Source organism: Zootermopsis nevadensis, unplaced genomic scaffold (assembly GCF_977971745.1).
Source record: "Zootermopsis nevadensis isolate Lab colony 2312 unplaced genomic scaffold, Znev_1.0 Znev_ptg000001l, whole genome shotgun sequence".
Taxonomy (NCBI): domain Eukaryota; kingdom Metazoa; phylum Arthropoda; class Insecta; order Blattodea; family Termopsidae; genus Zootermopsis; species Zootermopsis nevadensis.
In genome coordinates this window covers 588,131-605,996 of record NW_028259133.1, presented here as the reverse complement: position 1 = coordinate 605,996, position 17,866 = coordinate 588,131, and the positions used below count along the sequence as shown (strand labels likewise).

At 38.8% G+C, this 17,866-nt stretch overlaps 2 protein-coding genes across 14 annotated transcripts in view; both read left to right on the top strand.

The window, feature by feature from the left end:
- The window catches only part of Tango10 (transport and golgi organization 10), an 86,522-nt gene extending 77,085 nt beyond the window's left edge, over window positions 1-9,437 (top strand). The window contains exons 2-10 of one of the 8 annotated variants that reach the window (XM_087343274.1): window positions 336-414; window positions 677-867; window positions 2,963-3,115; window positions 3,200-3,340; window positions 4,020-4,199; window positions 5,218-5,337; window positions 6,079-6,215; window positions 6,958-7,190; window positions 7,458-9,437. In XM_087343274.1, coding sequence (XP_087199400.1) covers window positions 2,999-3,115; window positions 3,200-3,340; window positions 4,020-4,199; window positions 5,218-5,337; window positions 6,079-6,215; window positions 6,958-7,190; window positions 7,458-8,089 — 1,560 coding nt within the window. In that variant the 5' untranslated portion in view covers window positions 336-414; window positions 677-867; window positions 2,963-2,998 and the 3' untranslated portion in view covers window positions 8,090-9,437. Of the gene's footprint in view, window positions 1-120; window positions 415-676; window positions 997-1,021; window positions 2,388-2,426; window positions 2,701-2,962; window positions 3,116-3,199; window positions 3,341-4,019; window positions 4,200-5,217; window positions 5,338-6,078; window positions 6,216-6,957; window positions 7,191-7,457 lie in introns of those variants that run through there. The other 7 variants (XM_022085396.2, XM_022085415.2, XM_087343557.1 and 4 more) reach the window with 7 other exon arrangements.
- Window positions 9,438-9,587: 150 nt separating this feature from the next.
- On the top strand, window positions 9,588-17,144 carry LOC110840429 (thiamine pyrophosphokinase 1). 6 transcript variants are annotated; one of them, XM_022085514.2, is made up of 6 exons: window positions 9,588-10,139; window positions 10,859-11,027; window positions 11,718-11,953; window positions 12,494-12,761; window positions 14,168-14,313; window positions 16,474-17,144. In XM_022085514.2, the coding sequence occupies exons 2-5, from the start codon at window positions 10,886-10,888 to the stop codon at window positions 14,293-14,295; spliced, it is 774 nt and encodes a 257-aa protein (XP_021941206.2). In that variant the 5' UTR covers window positions 9,588-10,139; window positions 10,859-10,885; the 3' UTR covers window positions 14,296-14,313; window positions 16,474-17,144. The 6 variants fall into 6 exon arrangements, with proteins under 6 accessions (XP_021941206.2, XP_021941197.2, XP_021941177.2 ...); XM_022085505.2 differs by lacking the exon at window positions 9,588-10,139 and adding an exon at window positions 10,481-10,612; XM_022085485.2 differs by lacking the exon at window positions 9,588-10,139 and adding an exon at window positions 10,631-10,733.
- Window positions 17,145-17,866: the final 722 nt, after the last annotated feature.

Below are 17,866 nucleotides of genomic sequence, written 5' to 3'. Positions count from 1 at the left end.
TGTAAAGCGACACTTTTATATGTTCAGACTATTCCTAACAGAAGCTCGTGACTATTTGACAGCACCAAAATACAAGATTTGACAACACAGCGTATAACTCTGTCTCTCTCTCACTGGCAGCCATTACCAAGAATGACTCAGTAAAATATTTCGTGGAAATTACGTCACTGAGGTCATGTGATTCCCCTAAAAGATATACATGTTCAATCTTGATCAGGGCATCAATTTGAATGCATGAACGGCGTACGTAGAAGAAAAGTGACTTTAGAAGCAGAGAATATTGAAATTTAATTTGTTCACCAGTGTTTTAGCACCCACACACGTCCGATTTTCAGTGTCAACAGGCGCAGGCTACTGTAATGAGACGTGGAATGAGACAGGATCGAGTCGGAAGTGTCGGAGACATGACAGGTTGTAAGTAAAAATATGGATTTCTTTTTTTGCGTGACACTTTTCCAAATTAACAAGGGAACTGGTATATGCATGAGACACAGTAGTACCACCACCGAAACATCAAAAAAAAAATGTGCTGTCCGACTAGGCTCTTCTTTGTGAGATTTATGTACTTTATGTTGTAAATCTTGATGATTGAGTGTGTTTACAATAATTTTGGCATCTCATTATCATCAGTACATGATGAACTTAAAAATTTGTACTCCTCCCCCAATTTTGTCAGGGTGATTAAGTCAAGAAGAATGAGATGGGCGGGGCAAGAGGTGTGCACCAGGGATTGGTCGGGAAGCCTGAGGGGAAGAGATCTCTAGGGAGACCTAGACGTAGATGGAAGGATGTCAGGTGGGATCTAAGGGAGATAGGAGTTGAAGGAGACTGGATATCAATTCGACGGGAGGCTGCGTGGGTCCCAGGGTAAGTCTGGATGCAGAGGCCAGAGGAAAAATCCTGTGCCCCAGCGGGGCAAAAACTAACTGGAATTATGATCTGGTTTTTTAGTACAGTATCGAAGCAATCATTTTCATCTTCCCTAAGCAATCTCAGGTGAGTTGCCACTGATAACAGCTGCCTGAAATGCACATGTAATTGTAATTATCTAATCATTACATCCTGATATAACTGATAACTGCAATTCTAAATACAGAAATGACAAGAGCCCACAAGTTAACCTTTATCATGCATAACTTGTGTGTAGTCAGGTGGCCATTAGCATATTGTTAACAGCAGAGCCAAAGTCCAGCTGGCAGACATAATTTGGTGCTTCAACTCCCATTCCCATATGTCTGCAAGAATATTGGCCGAGAATGCCATAAGGCTCTTTTCTCATTTATAATGCATGCTGTATAATTGGCTGAATAAACCGTATTGCAATCCACTCCTTTACCTAAGAAACTAATTGTTATGTCATCTGTTTACTCGGCATTGTTGCATTTGTATATATTGCCGTCAACAATGGGCTTTCGTTATTGTGGGAAGAGCTGAGCTGTGAATCGCTTGTAGAAGTGCGTCGTAGAATAGATAATTTTGTGCTGTTAAAAACGTTTTAGAATATCACAAGTACTTATATAAGAATTATTAAGAAATCTGTCATACTGCCCTCCACTCTCTCCATTTTAGTTTTGATTAAATTAGTCATTGCACGTGGACACCGTGGTCTCTTACAATTGAACAAAGTTTGAGGTAATAGATAAAGGCGCATCGCACTTCACGCTGCTTCTGCGCTTGCGTATTTAGGTCATAGCAAGATATAGAGATAGATGTAGAGATGTAGATGTAGATGTAGAGATAGCAAGATGGATGCCATTGAAGCTAAAAGAGTCCGTAATGCAGAATATACGAGACAGTACAAAAAACTTAAAAAAACAGAAGTATTAAATAATGAACCCGAAGTTACCAAAAATTAATGCTGAACGTATGAGGGATAGATAATTAAGCAATGTCTTAATCAAACTATTTACTCAATTGTAAAGCATGTATAAAGGGAATATTTAGAATAAAGTTAATATATAAACTTCCTTTCATTGTATTTATTGCCTAAATATAATTTAAATACAAAGACGTATTTACGTCAGATTCCCCGGAACCGTGGTTCCACTGTCAATTTTATTTTACAAGTAGATATTCATGAAGTAAAAGTTTATCGACGTTTCAGTGTGCTACTAGAGCGTATCTGGCCGATCACGCATAATAGCATTTTCCGCCTTCTTTCGTCCGAGAAATCGAATCTGCGTTGGAGGAACTTTAAATACTGCAACGTAATCGGTGATTACCGTGGATTATTTGCTTACAGACACGGATTTATATCACACATCACAGTCGTGATTATCTGTAGATAATTGTTCACTTTGTACACGTCGCGCAGCCAAGTGAGGATAGAGAAATCTAGGAACCATTGGGCCAGAGCAAGAAGTGATTTACTGCAATATTTTCGCCAGGTAGTTTTCATACCGCTGTGGGTAGCTGGTAATGTAGTTGACAACCTACATTCCCTTTTAACATGTTACCATTTCTGTATGTTGGTATTTGTGTCCTGAACTACGTGTTATCCTTTCTCTATGTTGGCAATTGTGCACTCAACCACGGAAATCGAAGCCATCTCGAAAAGTTTTGATGTGTGTGATTCCAGTTAGCAATCGCTACTTACGGAATTCGAAGGCTGTGGAAAGTGTTCTGTTGTGAGGTGAAAATGAGAAATGTTTAAGATATGCGCAATGGTTAGAATACAAACAGAATTAATTGTAAATTTAGGTAGGTCGTAACTAAAGTTATAATTTGTGTACATTTATTTTTTTTATCAGTCTTTACTTGTGTGTGTGTCAGTGAAACTTGCACAATTATGAGATGACGTATCAATTAATATTGATTTACAAGCTTTTAACAAGTTCTCCATTTGTGTTGTTCGCAGTATGAACATGCTTGTGTTCTTTGTGATGTAAATAATTTGTTAAATGTTATAAAAACCTCATGTTAGCTTGGAAGTAATGTGAAGATAACCCTGATTGACGTGTAGTGTTGTAGTGCCCTGCGTTCCTACTCCATAACAACAATGTTTCGATCAACATTATCAAGAGAGAGACATCGGCGTAGCCCTGAAAAGATGGAAAATAATGGATCTTCAAAGGCAAATGCTGCTACAACATTGAATTCAGTTGGAGATATTAAGGCATGTGTGATTTGTAAGCAGAACTATTTTGAGCTTTGTGTTAGTGAGATTTATATTGTAACCATTTGCCATTCCTGTTCGCAGATCGATAATTCAGCCACTGTTCTGCTCAAGATTGCCACTTTGTATGCGGAGCGATTGATGAGTGATATTTGTCTTGTGGTTGGAGGAACAGAATATCCAGCTCATCGTCTCATTCTTTGTGCCTCAAGTGAAGTTTTCCAGGCATGGTGCACTCAGTTTTATACAGTATTTATAGTTTTAATATAAAGGGATTTGTGTTCCATTTTCCTCTTTCAGGTTCAATAAGTACCTGCATTGTGTATAGTGGCTCTGGATCCACTCGTCCAGTGAACACCTCCACGTGTCAAGAGTTCTGCTCTTTTTTTACTCTTTCTTTATAACTGAGACAATATCTAATCACAAGTACAAATTGTGAAGCTTTTCATTATGTAATATTTTCCATTCTCCTTTTATGACTCTTGTCCAGGTCCAAGTATTTTGTTTTTTACTTTTCCTTCCAGTTTCTGGTCATACTAAATCAAAGATGCTGCGACTATTGTTCTGTCTGTTAAATATATCTCTTGGTTCAAGGGAATGTTGTCTTTACAAACTAATAAACTGTTGGAATAAGTACAGCTTTCAGTTCTGTTTGAGACTTAATTTTGTTCTGCTTAAGTTTCATGACAGGTATCTGCAAAATTTGATTGAAAAAGAAACGTAGCAAGTGGCCTCAGTGATGAATCAGCTTCTGGAAAAACATTTAGCACATTTTCTATTGAAATAATTAAAAATTTAATTTGGGTGGTAAAGCTTATACTTGATACATGGAAGGGACAGTAACATCACTACTTTTTTATATTAGAAACACTTTTGGCGCTGATGTACAGTGTTTGCTCACTAGGTGATGCTGATGAATCCTGAATGGAGTGAATCCCAGGAAAGTTGTGTGGTGCTTCAGGAAACACCAGCTTGTGCTGCAATCTTTGGGGCCTTTCTACAGTACTTCTACACTGGCCAGATTTGCATCAATCACCTGATAGTGATGCCAGTACTTGCCTTGGCTGATAAATATAATGTTAAGGCAAGTGTTATCTGCCAGTGTATCTTCGTTAGGTGCATATTTTTGAGGTCCCAAATGATGTTACATTAAGAAGAATACTTATTCCCCATCTGTTGAAAGTAACACATTAACAGAAACAGGAAACACGTTCCGTGAAATTAAGACGTCCGCTCTCCTCCAAATGCAAATCATCATATTTGCACACTTCAAAATCTGAATTCTTTGTTGGTGGGCGTCAGGCCCCAAAACGTTACAAGGTGTTTAATTATCCCCCACTGGAGATAAAGTTGATGTTCGCAACTGGTTATTGGTTATTATTCGTTATCCATTTAGTCATTCATTCATGAAATAATTCCCATTAATCTTTAAATAAGAGTGGACTTCATGCTCTTATTGTGAAACATCCTTCCAGTCTGGACAGAATTCCTCGAGTCCTTTGCGTGAAGTGCACATTGAGAATGCGTTATGGCAGGTCATGTACGTCCACTCGATTTGACTTAAAAAGTACTGGATGGATGAAACACTGTGAAGGTTGTGCTGTTGTCCTCTTGAATGTCCTGTGAGTGGTGATAACAAAATGGTGGATGAGGAAAGTTGTGATGTGGCGGTCAGAGCGGGAAGTATGGTCGGAATCATTAAATAAACCACGTAAAAATAAATTAAGCCTTTGATTGTTGATCAAAGACCATTCTTTTTACAAGTTTACGAACAAAGTGTTGTTTTTTGTGACATGGGAAGAGAAAAGCAGGATCCGAGGTCCTCGGAGCAGGATGTATGACGATGGCCGTCTATTTGGTTGTAGCGAGTAGTCTGGTAGAAGTTTACTGATGTTGCAAAGGTGCTTGCTGCCTCCACCGTCAGGGCGAAATGTTGATGAACTTCTACTGGATGACATGGCACTACACCCCAGAAGACAGCCATCTTCAAGTGAAAAGCAGATTGTTTTACTTTTTTAATATTTCGTGTTTATTTATGTAAGCTGTTCGGTCAGTTTATGCGACCTATATGCCGACTCATTTTTTATTTTTTTTTATTTCAGGACTTGGTGAAGCTGTGTATCGAGTACATGTGTGAGCACATAGCACACGCTGCTGCAAACAATCAGCTCATCTCGTGGTTGCAGTACACATTAACGTGCGGCCACTACCAAGTCGCGCGGGTAAGGCAGCTAGCGAGTTCGGCATTTTAATGAGTGAATGTTGGGTTATTCAAGTGTGCTTTTTCATCTGCATAGATTATACAGTTTCGAATGATAAAATGATTGCAGATGATGGATTAGAAAGGATTTGTCAGTGGTTCTGACGCATTGCAAGGAACTTCTGCCGATCAACGTGGGCTCTTCTGAGCAGTGACCAGGGATGCTTTCCCTTCGCTCTTATTCGCTGCACCACTCTCAATTCTATTATTTTTATTCATTCTTGTACCAACATGCCCCTTTTGCACGCTGATTATCCACCACATTAGCACATCTAAATTGTGGTCCACATATGTGACTGCTTTCCGTCTCACTTTGTGGCGTTAAGGCCCCATAGTTTAGAAACTCCTATCTACGTGATGCGCCATTTTGATTCCGCTGCTGCAATATCCAGGTGTGAGAAACTCGCTCTTCAAACACATATGCTCCCATAGACTGCAAGGAGTCTGGCGCCTTTTGTATGCCCCCAGGGTAAATTCTCTGATGTGCTTCGTAAGATTGGGTTTGGCGGACATCCTCCATCCAGGCGCCGACCAGAGAACTCCTAGGCTAATTTCTTCCCTGTCTTCCTGATGCGATTAATTCCGTAGGAGGCGACAAATATCATTCCGCGAACAAGATGCCAGCAGACATTATAAGGAGAATTAATCCGTGTCAGATGTTAATGAACCAGCAAAGATGAGGCCGTTCTTTTATGTTTTTCAGGTGTGTCAGAACTTTGTAAAATGGAACCTGGAGCTTGTGGCAGAAACAACAGATTTTGGTAACTTTGAGCCGGAGATTCTTGTGAGTCTGCTTCAGCAGAATGACCTTGTAATCCACAATGAAATGACACTCTACAGGTAAACGCATCAAGTCTTCTGTTCTGTGCATTATCCTGATCTCTGTACCTTCAGTTGTTGATGTACACAGTTACAGAGTAAAAAAATTGTGCATTTGAATGTGCGAACACTGTGGCTGAGCGGAACTTGCTCCTGTTTCATCCCGTGTGCAAATATCAGCCCCGATCCTGCAACTCGCTAGGACAAAACTTCTTCACGCTAGAAGTGCAATTAATTTCCAGTTCATAACATGCGACCACTGCCGCCTCTCAAGCTATATTTATATATGGTTACAAATAGCATCTCGTAAGCTTTACGTCTCTCCAAGTGCATTATCAAAGGAGTTGGGGAGTGATATTTTATATCCTCTGTTTCAAAAACCACTCGACAGAAATTAAGACGAAAACGAGACATTGACGTTCATCTCTGAGGCCAGTACGTGTACCAGTTTTCAGAATCTGCTGTGATTTTGTACGGGTCTTTGTGATGGTAGAAATCAATCAATCCTTCGTGATTTAGCGTGTGCTGGACCGTTTTCATTCTTACTGAACCTACTGTTAGGTGAAGGTAACAAAAACGTCTGAGTGTCAGTCATTACCAGTTCCTTTATTCATATTTACATTTTTATCCTTTGAAACGTAAATTACTTCCTGAGATTGTCTGTTGCGACTAGATGAATGTAGAATTATTTGCAGTTTAAAATGCATGTAAAATTCTTTGAAAGTAGATGAAGCGCAAGTCGTAACGTTACGTTTATTTTCAGTTGTGTAGTTAAGTGGTTGAGCCTGCAGAAGGAACGGTTGTCTCGTGATACAGCGGACACAAGCGACGATGTAAATGCTCACATGGGACAGTTGGTGGTGGAGGTGATGTCACACGTTCGCTTCCCCATGATGTCTCCACGGCAGCTTGCCGACCTGCTCCTCTCTCCATTAACGAAGACTTACAAGGAATTCTTTGTGGAGCGCATGGCAATTGGGATGGCTTTCCATTCAGGTAAGTCGAAGGAAACAGAAAATATTTTTATGATGGGATGAGCACTTACTAGTTTAAATTTGGAAGACAATGTTTTGATTTTCTTTGGGTAATATGGCCTTTAATTTCCTGAGGGATTGGGGGGATAACTGGATTTGTAGATTAATTTTATCTTTTTTCACTGATGTCAGACATTTCACTCAGCATCGGCAGTTAATTCAAGTACGAGTTCCTGTGTCGAAGCTTTTGAAAGAGGGTAATTAAAAGAGTCAATTTGTTTGAGAACAGGTCAGACAGAACTCGTGCAGGAAGTGCTGCAGACCGAAGAGGGACGATTGCTCTTCACTCCTCGTCTCTACACGGCAGACACGTGGAGTACTCTGCTGTCGGTGGAGAACTTCCCCCTTCTACCTGCTTATCACACTCGTACGCTAGTATTCTCGAGTCGTTCATCTCTGGCGGAACATGCTGGTGACCACGCCTGCGAGTGGGTGGTCGATGTTTACCCTAAAGGGGTGTGGTTCCGTAAGTTTTACCTGATCGTCTGGCAGGGAACTGTGGAGATACCAGAAAGTGTGTTGCGTACGGTTCGTCTGTCTGTGATGTGCAAGGACCCTCCTCCGGCGGGTCACACTCGTGTCAAAGTGGGAATTCTTATTCGCGGGGTTCAGGATGGCGTCGAACACGTTAGGACGGTAATTGAACGTAATCACCACTTTGGAGAAACTGATAAAGTTTTGAATTTTGATGACTTACTATCATTTGATGAGCTGAATAATCCTCCAGGAGGGTTATCTAGTGGAGGAACAAGTAGTCCATACTTGGTGGGACGTAACAGGGACATTCTAAAATTACATATTGTAATCGCTCCATTAAGCAATGTGTGTAGCGCCAGTTCACCGTCATTCATGGTTAAATAGCCTATGACCAATTTTACGTGTTCTTTGTGTTGATTGTAAATCCGGCTTTGTGTTCTTCTGTCACTGTGATAATCTAATAACCCAATGAAACTTATTTGTGAAGGAGGAGTCTCGTTAGAATTTTGTGATAGCCGTCACACAGTAAAAGTAGCTTATAATTAGGGATTTAATTTCTGTGTTAAATGAAATTTCATCCACATGAAAGTTTGGGTTTTCGCAGCAGTGGAAATGTGGATCGTGGTAGATTACCATCTACAAGACTACGTGGCATAATGACAGAAATTCACGTTTATTCCATCTGTTTCTTATTTAAGCGAATAATCAAGGACCACAAACTGTTTAAATTTTCTAGAACATCAATAAAAATTCTTGGTGTTTATCTCCGAAGCTCGCGGACAAGCGTCTGAAAATCCGTTGACTATGTCGTCAGAAAATGACGCAGGTCGTACGTACTTAAATCTATAAAACTGAAGTTGTTTCTGATGTTTAAGCACCACAACACCGTGCATTAGATGGAGGTGAGTGGTTAGCATCATGCCCAGGCTGCTTTGCACCCCGAGGAAAGAACTCTCATCTCATTGGTTACGAGGCTGGACGTTGCATCTGACCCTGCTGGGAATCGAAGCACAGTTTTCTAGGTCACAGTAGTAAAACCCAGAAGTCACTTTAATAAATCTGAAACTCGATATAATCATTACAGAAACTGTCGACGCAATTAGGTACAAGGTATTTTGCAATTCGAGTATGAATGAAGAGAGAGTATTTAGAACAAGCGCTCTGATCGTGACATAGCAACACGTATATGTTTGTGAAGTTTTTTAGCTTTCTGACGCCTTTTTTTTACTTTACTTTTTCCATCATCTTTTACACATTAAACCTTATTATTTCTGAGATGGGTTCTATTTCTGCCTTCATATGATGGGGTAAGAAGAAATGTACTCAGGCGGCTAGCAGAAGATCTTTTCATAAGATGAAAACAAAACCCATTTCAAAAACATTGTGTTTTAATATGTAAAAGGTGACGAACAAAGTTTAAGAAAACAAAAACAAGCAATGCATGTGTTCCAGAAATGTCATTGAATGAAATAAAGACATTTTAATAAACTTAACCATTACGTACATCGGCCTTGGCACTTGGTGAATTATCTAATCTAGCGTAGGTGTTAAAAATGACCACCGTTGGCTTCGTGGCACGGTCGACGGCATTGAGCAACTGAATGACAAGCTCCCATCAAAGTTGCTGTTGTTGGACATTCTTTAAATATGAATGAACTGTTTGTTTAATTTGTTATGTGCAAAAAAATTAATTGTGAAGTTGTATTTCAAAATATTAAATAGTTCATTGGTGTATGAATGTTCCTTTAACCTGCTGATATAATAACTTTGCAGCAACGTTGGTGCCTGCCTCTAGGGAAAAGCAACAGAAGCAGATGTGGACAGGCCCTTAAGGCTTTCCTTGCTCATGCCAAAGCACAAAGCAAACCTGGCAATATAGTCCTTGTCCAGAAACTGTTTGTGTATCCAGAGAGTATTTTACATATTTTTTTTAGGGGACCAAACTGAACTGAGAAGGTCCAATAAATCATTTTCTGGCTGGCTTCAATTGCCAAATTTAGTTCGTGAATGAATGTTTAAACCGTATTCAACATTGGAATCATTGCTGGCTGCCTCATGCACAGGTTCTAAAAAGTATAATAAGCAAACGGCATATTCATCTACTCGTATTTGTTTCTCACGTAGCTGTAGACCCGCAAATAACTGATCAATCTTGCCCCGATCTGCTGATGGCCTTGTGTTTAACTCCAGTCGCGAATGGCACCATTCTCACTAGCTCCAGGAACCAGTTTGGTGTCCTCTTCACCATTTCCTGGCAAATTGCCATTGTACATTTCTTTCTACATTGCGTTAGTCTAGCGCTGCAGGTTTCAATACTAACCCTCATATTCACACCGAGGAACAGTTGGCAGCCCACCATAGCCAGCACACGAGTCCATCCGTTTGCAAATATAGAAGTATAAGAGGTGCCAATAATATTTGAACAAAGTTTGAGGTAAGGGATAAAGGCGCATCACTTCAAGCTACTGCTGCGTTTGTGTTGCGTCATACTATGTAGGGATGGAATTGAAGCTAAAACAGTCCGTAATCCAGAATATATGAGACAGTACAGGAAACGTAAAAAAATTGAAGTATTAAATAATGAACCTGAAGTTCCCAAAAAAATAATTAAGCAATGTCTTATTCAAACTATTTACTCAATTGTAAATCATGTATAAAGGGAATATTTAGAATAAAGCTAATATATAAACTTCCTTTCATTGTATTTATTGCCTAAATATAATTTAAATACAAAGGTGTATTTACGTCAGATTCCCCGGAACCGTGGTTCCACTGTCAATTTTTTAGTTGTGGCAGCAATGAATTTCAACATGATGGTGTCCTTATTTTCGCTGGATGTGGAATGCATTCAGGCACTAAATTGTGTTTTTGTAGTTATAATTTAAACCGCTTGTTTGGTATTAGGAGGTAAAATTAGTGTAGAAAAACATTGTTTTGAATGGGTTTGCCTAGTATGGAATACATCGTGGGTAATCGATTTGCAATTTCGACTGCTCGTTTCACGTGCGAGATTAGTCTCGAAAAGCTGGTATAACCTCAATAACTAACCTTATGAACACCGCAATCTGGGTATTCATACGCACGTATCTAACCCATTCCAAAGTGCGTATGTTGCTCAGAAATGCTATAAAGAATGGTATGTATTTTTTTCAGGTGGTTTTAGATATAGGAACTCACGGAATGAATGCACCACCTGTAGTGAACCACTGGAATCCCCATGATATTCTGGATGTTGGAAATGTATCGTTTCGTTTCGGCCTTCTTGTTCTGAATCAACCCATAAATATTGAGAGAGAGCTCATGTTTTCTTTGTGGAACAGAGGTAAGTGGGAAATGAGGATTTTGGTTTAACTTGGTTCAATATGTATTTATATGCGTCTTATTTTAGTAGCGCAGACTACATAGCACAGGATGATTGTATGGTTAAAGAATAATAAATTTGAAAGGCAATGGAAGTGTCCGTGATTTCTGTACTACCCCAACATTCGCTTGAGGGACTTTTAAAACCATGAAAAACCTTAGCATTACCATTCTTTGTGTCTAGATTCGAAATCAAGACCAGAATATGAGGCAGAAATGCTAAACTCTTGGCCGTGTAGTGTATTCTATGTGTGTTGCTAATGTTCATAGTGGCATATTGAAAACAAACAATGAAGTTTTAAAGTTTTAACTTAATAATTCCTCCCCAAACTCCTAGCTTTGTGTGAATGCTTTTCACAATTAATGATACTTCCAGGAATGGTGTATGCTGTTTACACTTAAATATAATAAAAGTATATTCCAGTATATTACGCATACTTTCCAGATACATTATTTGCCATTTGGATATGATATTCCTTTAATGCAGATACAAATTTTATATTGCAAAGTACACTACAGTTGTCACATTTCATAGAATAATGTGTGACTGCATATTTTGCTAATAAATTATGTGTTCCTTTGAGAGAATAAATGAAGTAGGTTATATCCTGGTGTAATTTCAAGAAGCTTATACCTCTTGTATTTATTTCAGCTTCTTTGAGGGTAACTGTGGATGGAGGGACAAACCGTTGGTTTCGCTTTCTACAGGGTGGAAACTGTGTTGCACCAGAACTTATCACTGGCGATATGGATTCCATAAAGCAAAATGTTCTTACACATTTTAAAAGGGAAGGTTCTCAAATTATTCCAACACCAAATCAAAATGAGACTGATTTCACAAAAGCCTTGAGACATGTTCATGGTCACATTATAAGCAAAAACTTGCAGGTATGATCTTAATAATTTTCTGTGTCATGCGACTATATTCGTGCATGTAAAGCCGACCGTTTTTAAAGTGTCTTTCCAAACCAAATCAGCATAGCTCACAAACCAGCCTCTACCAATTTGCATGAAAATTGCAGAGATTTTAGGTATCATGGATGGAAACTAATAATAACTTAATTTTACATATTTCAAAACTTTTATTTTTCCAGAAATCTTGGAGATTGTTTGCTTTCAATGAGTAGTTATATACCTGCACCCAGTCACTTACGGTTTCTGTTGTCGTACATAATTCTGTGTACTGATTTATCTGCTTTTACTCTTAGCCTTCTGTGTATTAGCTTTTGTTAAATATAACTTTGTAATTTTATTATTGTTACTGTGTTGTGTTTTTGTGCTGTATCAGTAATTGGCAATTTGACTTTCGATGCAGCGCGCACACACTGTACCAAAGAATTTGAATTGAATTATTATTATTATTTTGAGACTGTAGAAACAGATGTACTGTAATTAGTAATTAATTATTTCCTTATTGCTTCTGAACAGCTAGATGGAATAATTGCGGTGTGCGAGACATCCGGTCGGCTGGACCAGATTCTAGCAAATTTAAACACCTTATACAAGGCGAAAGACATTGTGGGAAATGTTCCAGTGTACCAGCTGGCCAAAAACTCTCTGTCATGGCTTCTTGCGGCAGGATCGCATCAAATAAATGTCGGAGACGCGACGGTGAAGAAAGGCTGTTGGTGCAGTTTAGTGGCTCTTGGTGCGGGAGTCGAGCACGTCACCACCACAGGCCTCAAATGGAATCTTGGTAAGTGCAATTATATTAAATCTCGTTCTTCAACTTTGTTCAAAGTGCGAGGTGTCTTTTCTGACCTTACCGTCATAACTCGGGACGTTTATGTAACGTTGCGGATACTGAATCTTACTGACGGACCCTGTCATAGTTCAGAGATTAGCGTTGCAGTACCATACGTAAGTCATCGAACTTATTGTGGGACGTAGTCTTAAGGTATTCTGTTTTTAACAATTGCAGTTGCAGGAAGTTTTGTTTCTGTAGTTTGTGTCACAATTTAGTTATCAACAGGGATCGCGGGCTTGCTTTATAAATTTTGCGTGAAGTGAAATCTTACAGGAATATCGGTAGGTTTAAAATTGTGGTAGTTTTAATAACTATTGGAATGTTATTAGATCATAATTTGCATAAACACGTGGTTTCAGAAACTTCTTCTCTGAATTTCCAGCTGGATGTCAATGCATTAGACTTAAGACTTAAAATTCACCACTCACCGTCTCTGAATCTCTCTCAGTCGGCTCATTCTTATTTTAGCACTGAACATAAAGCGTAAAAGATACCGAAAACTGTCGTTGATAGTAAAAGTATAAAGTGCCAGAAATTTAATTAGACAGTAGAACAACTCAGTAATGGGATGTCCAGCTGTTGCCAACGAAGCTTAGGACACGCAGCTGTATTTTAACCGCCGAAGCCAGTTATTAAATACCCACCGAGCTAATTAATACTGCAGTTGTATTTATAACTAACTCCACGCAGCACAGCCCTTCTTCGGAAGCTCGTATTATGCTCTGTTAGTCAAGAAATTCCCTGCGTTTCATGGAATCCAAATGTTCATTGCGACTGTGTTTACAAGAGCCTTCGTGTTTCTTCGCGTTTTGTAAAACTGGTGGCACTCGATTGTTTCTTGTGGTTCTTATTATTGTATTTTCAAAAAAAGTTTGAAAACTTCTGAAGCATTTTGACACTGGATTTACAGTCCCGCTGTTTCCAGAAAATTACGTTTCTTTAGAAATATGTGAATTAAGTTTTTCCGACTTCCAGCGGCATTGTCTTCGATTTTTCGGCCCTTTGCTCATATATCATTCACTGAAGCTACTTCTGCCTCACTCAGAACTTATTCACTCTAGCTAATGCTCAAAATGTTCTACGCTGTAATTCTGTCGTAATAATCCTTATCTGCCTCATTTCTTAGGTTACAAATTGTAACATTTTGATTGTTAGGTTGTCGTCCCAGTTCAGTTCATAAGAAGTACAAGGATGTAGCTGTTGAGTCAGAACCTAAATATAAAGAAATTAATTGAATTATTATAAGAAGACTAAAATTAATAATAGAAATTTGTAAATTAACAGTGTTTTAGTTTGGCAAGTTCTGCTTGACGTAATATTTCAAGCCGTGCAAAAATTTCTTTGGATTCTTGTAGATGATCGAGTGATGGAATTTGGCGGAACAATCAGCACGTCAAACACGTACAGCGGCGATCCCGTAGTAACGGTCAAAACGAGCGGCTCGTTGGTGTGGTCCATGGGACTTTGCGACGATGATACATAACGTCTTTTGTGGGGATTTGTGAGTAATGACCTTAGTTATCTTCACTGTAGCCTGTAGGAATTAAGTCTCGATCCTTTCCGCGTGCGTGGCAACTGCAAGATTTTATTCAGGAGGAGAGGATAAATTTCCAGGCGTGGAGACTTTTAACTAACGCACGTGCGCCAGATAGTATTTTAGCCGCATGATATTAGTAAAGATGAACTTTACATGAGAGTTACCTTGTTTCTTGTCAGACCTGTGAGGTCTCAGATTCCGGTTCAGAGACTGGTAGTCGTCTCTGCGATGATTTATGGTTTTCTTTGATCATTCCAGGTACAGATACATGGGTATATTTAGCGCACATGTTCTGATTATGTTTATCTTTCTTAAATAAGAACAGGGCAAATTCTACCATAATTCTGTGTTTGCGTTCTGAACTGGTCCCATGTTGGGAATGACGTTATGTAATGAGTCATAGACATTGTATCAAAACAAAAAGGCAACAGTATTTTTGTCTTTAGTACCGTTAAGTATTTTTTAGTCTCTTGTTAAGAGGATTAATGAATCCGTATTAATTGTTTTCTTTCTACAAAGGCCTCGATATTGTATCGAATCTTCGTTAGTTTTTAAGTTAATCTGTTAGTCACTGTCGTAAAACCTCAGAGGAGTTTAAATGTCGTGACTTTGTGATTGAATATGACGATAGCATCACAGTGGTGATATTTATCAGTTATGGAGAGGTGTGTCCAAAAGGAAATACTGATGGATAGAGAATGCCTTTGTTTTCCTGTATTTAAGACAACGTTGGAGCACGTCTAAAGATGCACGATGCAATTGTGACGTGCGGACGTACTTAAGTTTTGTATGCGGCACTACTCAGTTCGTTTTACTCGCGCTGACTGCCGTAGAGCTTACGTAATTTCATATTTTCTAATATGATTACTGCCTACAGTTCAATGTAGGTTGAGAGCTTCAAACGTGAATTAAAGTTTTGTTGTTTATGTTGTAAGACTTTCATGCACAGCGTTGATGGTTTATAGACAAGGAGCATAAATTTATGTTTTATGGTGTAGGTTTTGCACAGATATTATTATGAATTTGTTGAGTGTGTACGTGCATCGGATAGCGACATAATCTACAAGTAATTATTATAATTTCTGGCCATTCTAAACATAAATGAATTTAGTTAGATGTTTGCTGTGGCATTCAAGGTGGAGGCATTTTGTGTTGTTCGAATGTTAGTTGTTTTGGTTTTGGTTGTTAATTAATTTCTTGCGCACCAAACTGATACAAATTGTATTAGGAATTTGTGAGTTTAAGATGGTTCAGTGTGTCAAGAAATAATTCTCTATTAATTTTACTTATTTGTTATACTTTTAAACATTGTTTCTTAGTAAGAATGGTGGCTGTATTTTGAGGTTTTTCCTCCAAATTTAAGGCCTTTTGGCAGTCATTTGCGTATTTAAAAAAAAAGAGTTGCTGGTACTGTATACCATCACAGAAAGGCGCTGCTTTTAAAATTCATTTGTGTGGTATATGCAGGGTCCCAAATATATGTATATACATTCTGTGAATGAAATAAAAAAGTTTTAATAAATGAAACAATGACATATGTCAGCATTGGCACTTAGTGAGTTAAGAAATCTGGCGTAGGCGTTCGAAATGACCGTCGTTAGCTCAGTGGCGCAGTTGGCAGCGCTGAGCAACCGTCTGACAGACGACAATAATATTTTAATGTGTATACATCTTTTTGAGATAGCCAGTACACATACATGTAATTTTTTTGTAAACATGTTATATTTTAAATTGTTTTTAGTTTAAATGTGCGTTGAAATATTTATAGTTCTAAATATTAAGTAAATAAGGCGGAGGAAGACGGCACACCACGCCATATTAACACATTTTCTCATGGGAAAACAGGGACCACTAGAATTTGAGGAAAATAAAATAAATAAATGTTTTGTTATTTTTCTCCATTCAGTGAAAGCTTACCCTCCGTAGTGTTTGATCACATTCGTATGCGCGAGGGAAGGAATAGTTTCACTGTTCACCTACAGGTGCCAGTCTGTGCGTTCGTGCATGTGCCTGAGTTAGAGAGCGAAACAGAGTATTGGCCTCTTTTAAGACTGTCAAGTCGTGCAGTCTTCAGCGCACTGAACGTCAACCAAGTTGATCTCGTGAGTATTTTTCTTTACGCAGGATTCTTGTGTTGGTGTTTCCAGAGAATACGAACGTCCAGTCCGTAGAACCTGTCATCGGATATGTGGGATAAATCCCATTGCTTGTATCAAAATATTTTTGTTATTCTTATACTTATTTTGAAATCCAGATAATATTTAGGAAATAATGGAAGCAATGTGTTACGTTGCTGTGAAATGTGTTTAAATGTTGTGGGGCACCAATTTGAGTAGATGCTTTAGTTTGTAGAGTGCTTAAACACGCCAGCTATTTTTATAACTACGCGTGTACTTGTAGATTATTTCTGTCAGTAGACAGTTTCTTGCATTGTGGTTGCTGTATGAAACAAAATAATTTTAATTAAGATCTTATATAATTATTCACTTAATTACAAATGTGATAATATCTACTGACAGAAATGAATGGTAAAACTCCGTGACCTCACTGGCAGTACGTAGGGTACTTATGAGAAGAATTTTTAAAAGTATTTAAACCAATAGTATTCTCATCGGTTGTGGGTCTTTGAGCTCAATTTATTTCTTGACTGTGACATTGAAGGAACGTGTCGGCCAAATAGATTTTTCACGTGAAGGTACTCAATACGAAGATGACTGATATCAGATATTGTCTGACACGTTTTACATTTGTGGTGGTATCCAAAAGTTTTTAGAATAAATAAAATGAAAACACTTGTTACGTGACCAAACTTTGCTTCCCTTGTGAGTTAACGTACTTGGCCCAGCAATTTTGCCATTGAAGCATGTCTGAGAATCTTTGTCACAAGTAATTGATGCAGATTATGTTGACCGTCCAAAACACCATTAATTCCCTTTCCTTTAAATAGTTTCGTTTTCATCTTTGGAAATGAAGGAGTCGCAGGTAGCAAAATCAGGACTGTGAACAGGTGTGAACTGCCGCGCCACGTATTAGCGAGGGCATGAACTAATGTAAAGATAGGTGAATTGCCGCGCCATCTGTTGGGAAGGTATTAAGTCAGTGCTTCCCAAACCTGGGTAAAAGTGGTTTTTCTTTGGGTAACGACACACCCATTTCTGTGTGGCTTGACTGAAATGACGGAGCTTGGGTCGAGCAGTCAGCGCAAAATATTTGAAGGAAAAAAGTGCCATTTGGAGTCTTTCTGGTTGACAATTCATGCTGAGCTGGGGAGGCCGTGATGCAGTTTCCGAGCACCTGCATGTGCGAAGTGGGATTTTCCACTCTTGCCTTCCTAAAGAGCACAAAACCCTGAATACGACGTGAGGTGTGCTCTGTCTCCAATTGCTCCCAATTTTGCGGAACTAGTGAATAAGATGGAGCAGTGGCGTTGCACTCATTGGCTGGGACCTGGGTGATGAAATATTCACGGTGAATAATTACCAAATTTTCTGTGGCTGCTAAAATGTTTAGAGACGCT

Bases quoted from the DNA above. Each gene is read 5' to 3' on its own strand.
- LOC110840429 (XM_022085481.2), top strand. From the start codon at position 10,757: ATGAACACCGCAATCTGGGTATTCATACGCACGTATCTAACCCATTCC. The intron at 11,954-12,493 runs GTATGATCTTAA...GCTTCTGAACAG, and splicing joins TTATAAGCAAAAACTTGCAG to CTAGATGGAATAATTGCGGT. The intron at 12,762-14,167 runs GTAAGTGCAATT...GGATTCTTGTAG, and splicing joins AGGCCTCAAATGGAATCTTG to ATGATCGAGTGATGGAATTT.